Source organism: Melospiza georgiana, chromosome 17, assembly GCF_028018845.1.
Source record: "Melospiza georgiana isolate bMelGeo1 chromosome 17, bMelGeo1.pri, whole genome shotgun sequence".
Taxonomy (NCBI): domain Eukaryota; kingdom Metazoa; phylum Chordata; class Aves; order Passeriformes; family Passerellidae; genus Melospiza; species Melospiza georgiana.
Genome location: NC_080446.1, coordinates 989,341 through 1,001,457, shown reverse-complemented (window position 1 = coordinate 1,001,457; position 12,117 = coordinate 989,341). Strand labels below are relative to the sequence as shown.

Here is a 12,117-nt window from a genome sequence, read left to right as displayed (position 1 = left end):
AGCGCGAGGGGATAACCCGAGCTCACCGAGCCATCAGCTCGGGCTCGTTTGGATTTTCCTTCCAGCCCTCGCTCTGTCACCGCTCAGCGCACCGGAGTCAAGCGGTGCCATAGAACCCAGCGCTGCTGCCTGGCAATGGCCACGGGGGAACCGGGAGAAGCAGCCGGAGCCCGGCCGGGAGCGGACAGCGAGGGACCGGGGGGGACGGGCGGCGGGCGGGGATGCTCAGGAATGCACGGGGATGCTCCGGGATGCACGGGGATGCTCCGGGATGCACGGGGAGGCGCGGGAATGTTCAGGGATGTTCAGGGATGCTCGGGTGAGCGCATGGATGCGCGGGGAATGCTCAGGGATGCTCAGGCACGCAGAGGGAGGCGCGGGTGAGCACGGGGATGCGCGGAGGGATGCACATTCTTCTGCCACTGCTGCGCAGCAAAGCCCCTTCCCCGGAACACCGCGACATCAGCCCAGAGCGCCCAAAGCCACGGGAGCAGTGGTGGAATGTGCTCCATTTTGGGAAACAGGCATGGGTTAAATTCGTTCTTTTCAAAAATGAGATTTACAGTACAAACCCCTTCTGATTCCCTGGGAAACTAAGAAAGATCAATTCTGTGCCCCAAAAGTCACAGATGGAAAAAAGGGTTTTAGCAGGACATACTCATGCCACAAACACCTGGTTCCAGACCCTTCACCCTTTTACTGCCAGTTCAGCTCTGTCCTCTGCACGAAGGAGCCCAGGTGTTTCTTGAATCCACTTTGCCTTTCCAACGCTTCACTCATTCCCCTGTTAATGAAACCCATATGGCTGAGTATTACTCCCTGTCTTCCTCAAGGCCCTTTTCCAGAGACTTGAATCCACTTTATGACTAGCTTTCCCTGTACTACAAAAAGTTGCAGAGGTTTTATGAGCACCTTTCATGATTCTGAAGGCTACTATAAAATGGCTTATTTACTTGAGACACCAGGAACCAAAGATGAGTGTCTCCTATTTTCAAAAGCATCTTTGTCCAAGATCACCCCTTTTACAGCTTTCCACTTAAGAGCCACTTCAAGAATTAATGTGGCAGACTGCATATATTAAACTGGAAGCTCATAGACAGAACAGCTTGCATGAAGACAGCTGCAGTGATTTTCAACCCCAATTGAATCCTGAGTATAAATTATGAAATTGTTTTTATAAAATAAAATGTTTGTAAACAGATAATAAATTTATAGCTTTTTTTTTTCTGTGCAGAAATAAAAATAGGAACAGAATAAACACAGAGATTTTTGCTTTTGTCACACTGAGACCACAATTTCCTCAGACATTCCTCTGATGGGACGCCGTTCCAAAAGTATCTATTACATGGTTACAGCAGTGAGGAGAGGAGCATAACGTGCTTGGAGTCAATAATCCACAGAAATATGGCAAAACAAAGTTCCCAACACGCTCACCACAACTATGGCTGGCAAGAACAGAAATTCTCAGTGTACTAAAATCCATTTGAAATGTTTAACCCTAACAACATCCAATCTGCAGGATGTTTCCTCATCTCAGCTGGAATAGAATGTGTGGCTGGAAGAGCACAGTATAACCAAAGAAACCCTGAAACAGGAAACAGTCAGCCTTCCCTGGTAAGCCAATTCTAATATTTGGGAAATGTGGTTATTTTCTCTTAACAGCAGATGCATAAATGGCACACCTGTAACAAAGTTCCAGCCCAGGTTTGTGAAGAGGAGCCCTGAGCCATAAGTGTTTCACACACGCTGTTGTGTAACACTGAGAACACCCAGCCCTGTCTGACGGTGTAAATGTGGCACTGAGCCTGCACTGCAGGCAGAAATGCAAATACAGACAGCAAAGCTGCTGCTGCTGCAGCTGCAGCCACCCCCTGGCCCAGCAGCCAGGCCTGCAGAGCTGCAGTGGAACACGCAAACACTTCCATCAGTGTGAGCAGCTCTGCTGCAGTGGAACATGCAAACACTTCCAGCAGTGTGAGCAGCTCTGCTGCAGGAACATGCAAACACTTCCAGCAGTGTGAGCAGCTCTGCTGCAGGGACATGCAAACACTTCCAGCAGTGTGAGCAGCAGCTCTGCTGCAGGGACACACAAACACTTCCATTGGTGTGAGCAGCAGCTCTGCTGCAGGAACACACAAACACTTCCATTGGTGTGAGCAGCTCTGCTGCAGGAACACACAAACACTTCCATTGGTGTGAGCAGCTCTGCTGCAGGGACACGCAAACACTTCCATCGGTGTGAGCAGCTCTGCTGCAGTGGAACATGCAAACACTTTCAGCAGTGTGAGCAGCTCTGCTGCAGGAACATGCAAACACTTTCAGCAGTGTGAGCAGCAGCTCTGCTGCAGGAACACACAAACACTTCCATGGGTGTGAGCAGCTCTGCTGCAGGGACACGCAAACACTTCCATTGGTGTGAGCAGCAGTTCTGCTGCAGGGACACACAAACACTTCCATGGGTGTGAGCAGCTCTGCTGCAGGGACACGCAAACACTTCCATCGATGTGAGCAGCTCTGCTGCAGGGACACACAAACACTTCCATGGGTGTGAGCAGCTCTGCTGCAGGGACACACAAACACTTCCATCGGTGTGAGCAGCTCTGCTGCAGGAACACACAAACACTTCCACTCTGTTCCTGCATCCCTGACAGCAGCACAGGGTCTGGGGTGAGGAGACAATTCCTGCCAGTGACTGGCACCAGCAGTACCTGCTCTGTAAGGAATTCTCTTTAACTCTGCACAGGGCAGTGTTATGTAAAACGCTGCCCAAGGAAGATTTTTCCTGCTTTTCAAGAGCAAGCATCAGAGCCAACACCCGTGTGCTGCAGAGTGCATTTCAAGCTGAACTAACCAATAGTCCCTGGCACTGACACGGGGGAGGAGCTCTGGTTCCTATTTTCTGGCACAGATCAGCCCGGCTTACAGAAAGGCAGCATTTTACAAATCTTTACATATGTAGCCAGAAGCTTTTGTCAGTGCGATCCAATTATAGCTTAAAAACAACTCCTATGACAGAAAAGAGACAGAGCACTAATGAAGGTGCCTCTCTGACAAATCAAGTTTTTTCTGGTTGTTTTTGCTCATTCATTTGATCTCAGTACTGGAATTTTGTAACAAGAATTGGCTCCGTATCTTTCAAAACATAAAGGGCCTAATCCCTCCCATTAGAGAACAGGAAGTCAGAAGCCAATCTTAGCACTGACTAAAGAAAAGAATCTGGATTGTTATTTAAACGTCTTTGTTGCACATAAATGAGACCATTTTTCCCTGGTGCCATAACAGCATGATGGCTCAATTAAAAGCTGATTGTCCCCAACAAGCGGCACCTGTTTACCCAGGAGCTGTGCCCCAGGTGCTGTCTCTGGAGCAGTGGCTCTGCAGTGTCCCCTGTGTAACTCCTGAGCTGCACAAACGCTGATGGCTGTGCCCGTGCTGTCCTGCCTGGCAGGGTGACAGGGTGACAAGGACACATCTGCTGCAAAGCCTTTTTACACTGCTGGGAGTGCAGCCCAACACAACCCACTCAGGTGGGACGGGCAGTACTTCTGTATTTTATGTTCTTGTCCACTTGGAAAGTGCAGATTGTCACTGTCCAGCACTGTGACAGCTGCAGTCACTGCTGGGCCTTCTGCATCTTCCCTTGAATGTTCCCACCTTAAACTGTTTTATTTCTCAATGCCCAGCAAGGAGGGCTCTCAAACCAGTTAATGCACCAGTCCAGGTCACAATGGAACTGGATGAACATCAAGCAGGTAAAATAAAATAAACATCCCCCTAAAATTCTTATCATTACATATTTAAGCATGTGCTAGATTTTTTTTTTTTTTGTGTTCCCCATTACTAAAAAAATGGCCTGTAGTACTCAGCACTTGAAAATTAATGAGTTTAAAATATGAACATAGTACACCCCCAGTTTTGAAATATTCTGCTCTATTTTCCCTCCTCTCATCTTTCCCATCTGGTATGGTTTAGTAATAATTTAACAAATATTTTTCTTCAAGACTGTCAGAAAAATCTCACAGCACTTTGAAAACACCAAATATTGTCTTGTGAGGTAAATTAGGACACAAAAAGTAGTGTGACATACATGTGATCACACATTGTCAGTGGCAAAGAATCACAGAAATTGCAATATGTGCTGCTCCGGAGTCTTCAAGAAGAGAAACTGTTAATATACAGCAAAGAGTGAGGCTGACACCTCCCTCGAGTTCCGTTTGAAGGGTGATCTGCAGAAGTTAAAAAGTGCCAAGTCTCCAATAGGAAAGATTTCTTACCCCAGTGATTTACTGCTGATAAGACACAGCTGCCTGTCCTCTACCTGAAGCAGAACCCGAGCTCCTGAGCTCTGTCCTGCCAGAGAAGGGGTCTCAGGTCACTCTATGGAGATGCAGCAGCAGTGTGGGATGTCACCAGCCCAGGGGACCCAGCTGAGCCCTGGTCTCTGCCCCAGGTGCTCCAGTCAGACCCAGCAACAGCTCCTGCTCCTTCCTGGGCTCAGCTGAGCCAGCAGAGGAGCACGGAGAGGAGAATGTTCCATATCCCACCCTCAGTTTCCCACTGCCATTTCTGAGAATCAGCTCCAGGGGCCAGGAAAAACCATCAGCCAGCACCTCAGCCAGGACCAGAGAGCAAACCTCAGAGGAGCAGCTGCTGGTCTACTGATTATAATATTTATATGGCAAAAAAGACAGTAAATTGCCTCTAAAAAAATAATCTAATAAACGTGCACTTTTTCTTCATACCAATAGCCTGAGATTTTATTTTTGAAGTTATGTTTTACAAGTCTGCAAGTATACAAGGGTTAAAAAATACTCTTTAAATAAATATTTGACAAGATTCTCAGCCAATGCCATTGAAAGAACATTTCCAGCTCTAAGAACACAGCAGCTATTACAAGCTGAAAACAGCAAGAGTTGCTGATGTCCAGCTTTCTTCCATCAGCAGGTACGAGTGGTTTCTCTAAACTCCACATGCTGAAGTTCTCTAAAACAGATTTACTGTCCTTTCTCTAAGGCTGCTGCAGCCCATTCAGCCAGGGCACAGATAACATCTTTGAAGAGACATGTCTGAAATTACAGTTTCTGCAATAGGAAGTTCAAGCTTTACAGCAGAAAAGCTTTTCTGCCACAGAGCCGCAAACTTCTCAAGAGAAGGCTCCTTCCCCTGTTCTGCTCCCCCTGGAGGTGTTTTATTCCTACAACCCAGCAGCCTTACCCAGCCATGTTTGTAATTTATATTTAGTACAAGGTCCCTTCTGTTCAGCCCACCTTGGATGTTCCAGACACAGAGAGTAAATCCTGATAAATCAGTTTTCTCCCATGGATTAGATCCCTTTCTCTTTTCCTCACCAATGTCATCATTCCAAGGTGCTTGCAAGCACGAATACACCATTATGCAAAATTTCAACATTTTTCTTCAAAAAAAAAAAAAAAAAAAAAAAAAGCTTGTTCAAGCCCAACTCAAGGAAGTTTCTGTGTTTCCAGCCTGGCCTTCGTGTTCTTACTGGTGTACTGGTGTCCCAGTTACACAACAGTGTTTGCATGGGCAGCCCAGCCCTGCAGAACCTCCAGCTTGGATCCTTTTTCCAGATGGGGTATTTGCTGCAGGTTTAACAACTTTGGAAAGTTTTAGGCAATAAAACCAAATCAATTCAGATAATGAAATTAAGGAAAAGTACGTGTTGTTTAGCTCTTTTGAAAAGCCCTGATGCCTTCATAAGCTACAGCAGGGATTTCAAATTGGCAGAAAACTACCCTCATCTGGGACATATTTTCCCATTTCCAGGAAAATATGACCGAATTTGGCCAGGTTACAATTCTTTACTGAATTCTTTACTCTATATAAACTGTGTTTTCCTGAAGATTCACTGGAGCCCGACAGCTGAGGATGAAATCAGTGTGCACCAGCCACACTGAACAGTCATTATTGTCCTGAGAGCCCCTCTTTGCCCTGGACTGGGCTAATAGTGCAGGGAATTTTTTTGGCATTTTCAGGTATTTAATCTAGAATCTCAAATAAAGCTTAAATGACTGCTGAAGGTCATTTGATCCATGGATCAAGCTTTATGAACTCCATCAGTACTTGTACATTTCACTGATTTACTTGTACATTTCACTGATTTACTTGTACATTTACATTTTACTCCAACAGGTACTTGTACCTTTTCACCTCCTAAAAAACAAACAAAGACACAAATGAGCCACATTTTGTGAAAAACGTGACTCATTTGTGTCTTTGCTTGTTTTAGGTAGCTGTGTTTTTAACAGTTGAGTATAAACAGAACAACATAATATATAATTACTCCTAGTAAGATTTTATGGTATTTTTCTTACCAGAAGGAGTAGATCGACGCAGATCAAGTGCTTTTTTAGTGCTCTAAGTGCTCTGCAGTAGCAAATCAAACAGCTGTGCCGGGGTGCGTTAGGGCTGTTTTAGGGGTGTTTTAGGGGTTTGCAGGGCTGTTTTAGCCGTGTTTCAGGGTGTTTTCAGGGCTTTTTGCCGGTGTTTGCTCGGGCCCGGCCCGCCCGCTGCCCTCGGCCCTCAGGCGGCCCCGCGAGCGCCCCGGCGCCCCCTGGCGGTGGCGGCCCCGCAGCGCCGCCCGCGGCCGAGATGGCGCCTGAGGGCCCTGAGGGCCCGGCCCGGGCCCAGAGCGGGGCCTGGCCCGGCCAAAGCGGGACAGAGCGAGGGGACAGAGCGAGGGGACAAACAGAGGGGACAGAGCGAGGGGAACGGCGGGGACACCCCCACAGAGCCTGTGCCAGCCCTGCCCAGGGACACTCACATCAGGCACAGCCGTGTCCTGCGGCACAGGCGCGAGAACTTCTGCCAGGTCAAGGCTTGCACCGTACAGAGCTCATCGGAGCGCGGCTTCACCTGCCACAGCTGCTCATTAAACATCCTGCATCCGACTGCTGCACGAAATTAAACATTGGCATGGGCGGCAGAAGCCGTGCGCTAGGGGAAAGTGCCACTCCCAACCGAAAATGTGAAAAAAACAACCGTAAGGCAACTCTCTGTGAAAAGGAGCCGAAATTCCCATTTCTAAGGCGTAGGACCAAAGAGACACTCAAGAAGATGCAGCCACAAAAGCTGTGATCAATTCTCAAGCAGGAAAACACTCAAATTCCACGGCTGCTTGGGGCAGGCTACTGAGATGTGCGAGGATCAAGAGAGGTCAGCAGTAAAGCAGGTGTTTAATTTCAGCTGAAGAGTCTGAAGGGAGCAGAAGGACTTCCAAGGAGCAAAGAACATAAATTATTTCGGTATTTCTCACCAGAACTAACAGGCACTCACTTGTACAGCACTAGAAACTAGAAAGCTGTTTGTGTCTTCTTTATTTCTTATTTAACACCAGTACAAGTGGTGCTTGTCTAAACCAATGGACTCCAGCTGACATGAACTAATACTTGAATGAAACTTGTTCCCTACTAAGTAGTTCACTTTGCAACATCATCTTAATCAAGCTTGAAAATTCAGTATTCATTTTTTGCAAATGTAAACAGCATTAATGAGATTTGTGTCTTGCCCACTGCAGATGTGTAGTTGACAGAAGTAAGACAAACACTGCCCGTGGTTCAACCACATGAAAATGATGTGGGTATCCTGGACCAAGCATTGTGTCATCACCCTGAAAACACTGAACACAAAACCAAAACAAAGATCCCAAGATGTGGATATGTGTAAGTGGTCTGATTATCGCAAATCATTGACAAACACATGCAAAGACGATATCAAGGAAGAGGCATGGGAAAAAATTCTCTGAATAATGAAACTGAACAAGTTTCCATTTTTTCTTTCCTTGGAGACAGAAATAAATCACTTCAACTTTTACTGTCAAAAGGAAGGAAGGGTGTGAGGGGAAGCTATTTAAAAGGTTGGTTTAGAAACACCTTTTGTCACGACAAGAGAAAATTTTAAATAAACTGCCCCAAAAGAACATTACCAACTGTACATCACCACCAGGCTCAGATGGGATATCAGCTTCCTGCAGGTCACAAAGGGAGCGCTCCCAAGCGCTCCCACCTGGGCTTTGGAGCCTTCCTCTGTCCTTCGGTGGTGGTGGGGAAGCGTCTCAGCCTACAGAGGGCAACTTCAGAACCTCGGTCTGTGCCCTCGGGGGTCCCTGTTCCTTACCGGTGCCCCCCGAGCGCTCCCGGTCCATCCCGCGCGCTCCCGGTGCCTCCCGAGCGCTCCCGGTGCCCCCCGAGCGCTCCCGGTGCCCCCCGAGCGCTCCCGGTGCCTCCCGAGCGCTCCCGGTGCATCCCGAGCTCTCCCGGTGCACCCGAGCGCTCCCGGTCCATCCCGAGCGCTCCCGGTGCATCCCGAGCGCTCCCGGTCCATCCCGAGCGCTCCCGGTGCCTCCCGCGCGCTCCCGGTCCATCCCGAGCGCTCCCGGTGCATCCCGAGCGCTCCTGGTCCATCCCGAGCGCTCCCGGTCCATCCCGCGCGCTCCCGGTCCATCCCGAGCGCTCCCGGTGCCTCCCGCGCGCTCCCGGTGCCCCCCGAGCGCTCCCGGTGCCTCCCGAGCGCTCCCGGTGCCTCCCGAGCGTTCTCGGTCCATCCCGAGCGCTCCCGGTGCCTCCCGCGCGCTCCCGGTCCATCCCGAGCGCTCCCGGTGCATCCCGAGCGCTCCCGGTGCCCCCCGCGCGCTCCCGGTCCATCCCGAGCGCTCCCGGTGCATCCCGAGCGCTCCCGGTCCATCCCGAGCGCTCCCGGTGCACCCGAGCGCTCCCGGTGCCTCCCGAGCGCTCCCGGTCCATCCCGAGCTCTCCCGGTGCACCCGAGCGCTCCCGGTGCCCCCCGAGCGCTCCCGGTGCATCCCGAGCGCTCCCGGTGCCCCCCGCGCGCTCCCGGTGCCCCCCGAGCGCTCCCGGTGCCTCCCGCGCGCTCCCGGTGCCTCCCGCGCGCTCCCGGTCCATCCCGAGCGCTCCCGGTGCCTCCCGAGCGCTCCCGGTGCATCCCGAGCGCTCCCGGTCCATCCCGCGCGCTCCCGGTGCCCCCCCAGCGCTCCCGGTCCATCCCGAGCGCTCCCGGTACCCCCCGAGCGCTCCCGGTGCGCTCCGGGCCCGGCTGAGCCCAGCGCGCCGAGCTCGGCCCCGGCGGAGCGGGCGGGAGCGGGAGCGGGGCGGGCCCGGCTCCGGCTTCAGTCGCCGGGAAATTAAAGGGGTGCAGGGGAACAGGGAGCCCCAGGGCGCTCGGAGTTTCTCCGTCCCCGTCTGTGGGTATGGAGAGGATTTGGGGTCAGGGACGTGCCCGGCTCACCACCAGGTCCTGTCCTGGCCCCCTCCCTTTCTACACCACAGAGATCCACGTATTGACACCCAAAGCATATCTGAAAGACAGTTAACAGCATCTCAATGTTTAATAAAACTCAAATGGGTTTTTTTGCAAGTCGTTTTTTAAAGTTTTAGCTCACTTATAATCTCATGAGTTTGCAAAAATATATCTACTCTTCTCATTTTGCTGCACAGGACAGAAAGTATGAATAGCAGACTAAGTAACAAGGTTTTCACACAAGATTTAAGCAATTAGGTTTTTAAATTTCAGAAATACAACACCAAGCATTTTATGTAATGACATGCAGCGTTCATAGTCAGAGAAATCTATGTTTCTATATTCAACTCATTCTCCCCAGCTTTTTCAGAATTTCAAATCATTTCTGCCCTCCAACAGAAAAGAGAATCTCACTTAAAAAAAAAAAATATTTATTGGGTACACAATATCCAGAACAATAGCCAAGAAACAAAAGGCAAAAAAAGCAAAAAGTCTTGAGAAATTCCAGTGTCTCACAAGAATACTCTTCTCATGTCTAGAATTTACTGCTACAGCTCTGAGGGTCGAAAGGGCCCAGGCTTGCAGTTAGAGATAGGATCTTTGACCAGCTCATACAGCTTCATGGAGCACACAAACTTGTGGCCATTGCAGAATTATCTATTCCTTTCTGCAGTGTTTGGGACTCACCTCCTTTATTGGTTAATTTATTTGCTCCCTGCTCTTTATTTTTTTCTCCATTTTCTCTTGCAGCTGTGGCTATTAGGCCACTTCCAGCCCTGGTTTAGACAGGGCAGACTGTGATGCACACCAGCTTTGTGTGCTGTAAGCATGAGCCCTGCACTGCGTGGTGTCCCTTCCTTCTCTGGCTCCTTCCACATCAGCTGCTGCTCTCTGTTCCTCAGCTCTGAGCGCTGCCATTCCATTGGTGATTACAAAAAAGCCATTATCAGTACCTGGGCACTGCCAGGTGCTCACAGGACAAGAACCACGGTCTGATGTGGGGACAGTAAATACACTCTTATACCTACTTATTCATAGCATCCCAGAGCCTGAAACAAGTCTCTCGCTGATGAAATGCAAGGTATTTCCTTATGCTATCAGGTAATAAAATAGTATTCAATAGAAAGGAATGTTAATTGGAAAGAGAGGAAATGATATTAGCAACACTTCTGAACTGGGTGTAGAACTGCAGGTTTAATAGCACAGCACTTCTTTAATCGCTTTGTGCTTCATGGCCCTAAAGCACTTTTAAATCAAGCACACGACATCAAGTCCCCAGAGACAGATTTGTCTCGTGTGTGAGAGGAAAAGTACACAAGTGATCTGTCAGAGCTGCACAAGGAGTCTGAATTCCTACATCTCAGCTGCAGTCTCGCCTCCCCAAGGACCAGCCGTGCCATTTATTGCATGCTTCTACAGCATCCAAGAATATTGTTACCATCCAGCACATCCATTTATTGCATTCTTCTACAGCATCCAAGAATATTGTTACCATCCAGCACATCTTGCCTGGTGTTAGCACTGGAAGCCATTTATGAAGCCACCTTAAAGCTGATTTTTCCTCTCTAGCATTACCATGTCCAACTACATGCCAGTATCTGAGTGTGACACTTGTACTGCAAGGAAACACATAGTCAGAAGACTTTTGGAAAGTCTGTAGAATGCCACAGGTAATTTGAGGATAACAAAAAACTTCAAAGGAGTATTTAGCACTAGTCTAAATCTTTCTCCTCTTGGTATACTAGGGAGAGTAGGACTTCCTCTTGATTACTTATGAAAATACAGTATCTGTAAGCATACATGAATTTTCAATTCCATAAAATAACCCAAGTCCTAATGCCTTAAGAGCTCATCACCTTGAGAAAAGCGAAATGCTCCTGGGTTTAAAGGACAGATGCAGTCAACAGCTGCATTCCTTCCTCAAGGAGGCAGCAGTGGGGAAAGTTAGTCTTCCTGGAAGTAAGTTTAAGAAAACGAGTGCTCTGCAGAAGCAGCACTGCTGAGCTGTGAGAGCGCACTGAGCCTCACTCCCAGCCCCACCGGGCTCGCTCCATCCTCTGACAGCCACTCCCGAGGACAGCTCCTCCGAGGGTGAGCCCAGGCCCTGCCGAGCCAGGGAACGGGGCACAGGATGCGCTGCAGAGCTCACGCCATGCCAGCAATGGCACTCTGCTCCAGCATTCCTCCCAGGCTCCTGTGCAGAGAGCAGCCCTGCCCCAGCTCCCAGCCCCTCGTGCTCATGCCCCGGGCAGCAGCCTGGGTTCTCTGGGCTGCACTGAGTCTGTGCTGATCCCAGCCCTGCCAGGGCTCCGTCTGCAGCGATGGAGAGCCCTGAGCACACAAACAATCCAGTCCCACAGGCACAGGGAGGTGCAGGCAGAACTCTGTGCTCAGCCCCAAAGCAGCAGGAACAAAAGGCACAGGCAGAGGGCTGAGCACAGCCCCAGTCTCTCCTCCCTGGGTAAATGTTTACCAGGGCTGCCAGGGCAGGAGCAAACAGCTGTAAGTGAAGTGGGTTTGAGCTCAAGCTGTCCCATGGACACTAGCAGAGATACTCACAGCAGCAGGGACAGCATCCCCAGCAGCAGCAGCAGGGACCTGAGGCTGTGCCAGGAGCAGCCCTCGAGGAAGGGTCCCTGCTGCAGGAGCAGGCACAGCACAGAGAGCAGCAGCACCGAGGGGCACACGGCTGGCACTGCCCAGGGGCACAAACTCTGATTCACGGGAGGGACAGACACACGGAGAGCACTGCCAGGGAAACACTGCCTGCTCCCCGGGCTCCCTGCTGCAGGAGCAGGCACAGCACAGAGAGCAGCAGCACCGAGGGGCACACGGCTGGCACTG

General features: G+C 50.1%; 1 protein-coding gene across 1 annotated transcript; it reads left to right on the top strand.

Moving 5' to 3' along the window:
* Nucleotides 1-7,968: 7,968 nt before the first annotated feature.
* LOC131090877 (uncharacterized) lies at nucleotides 7,969-10,036 on the top strand. Its single transcript, XM_058036527.1, has 2 exons — nucleotides 7,969-9,221; nucleotides 10,024-10,036. Exons 1-2 carry the CDS (start codon nucleotides 7,969-7,971, stop codon nucleotides 10,034-10,036), a joined length of 1,266 nt encoding a protein of 421 aa, XP_057892510.1.
* The last annotated feature ends 2,081 nt before the right edge of the window (nucleotides 10,037-12,117 follow it).

What these genes read in the sequence shown, in the direction of transcription:
- LOC131090877 (XM_058036527.1), top strand. Translation starts at nt 7,969, where the DNA reads ATGGGATATCAGCTTCCTGCAGGTCACAAAGGGAGCGCTCCCAAGCGC.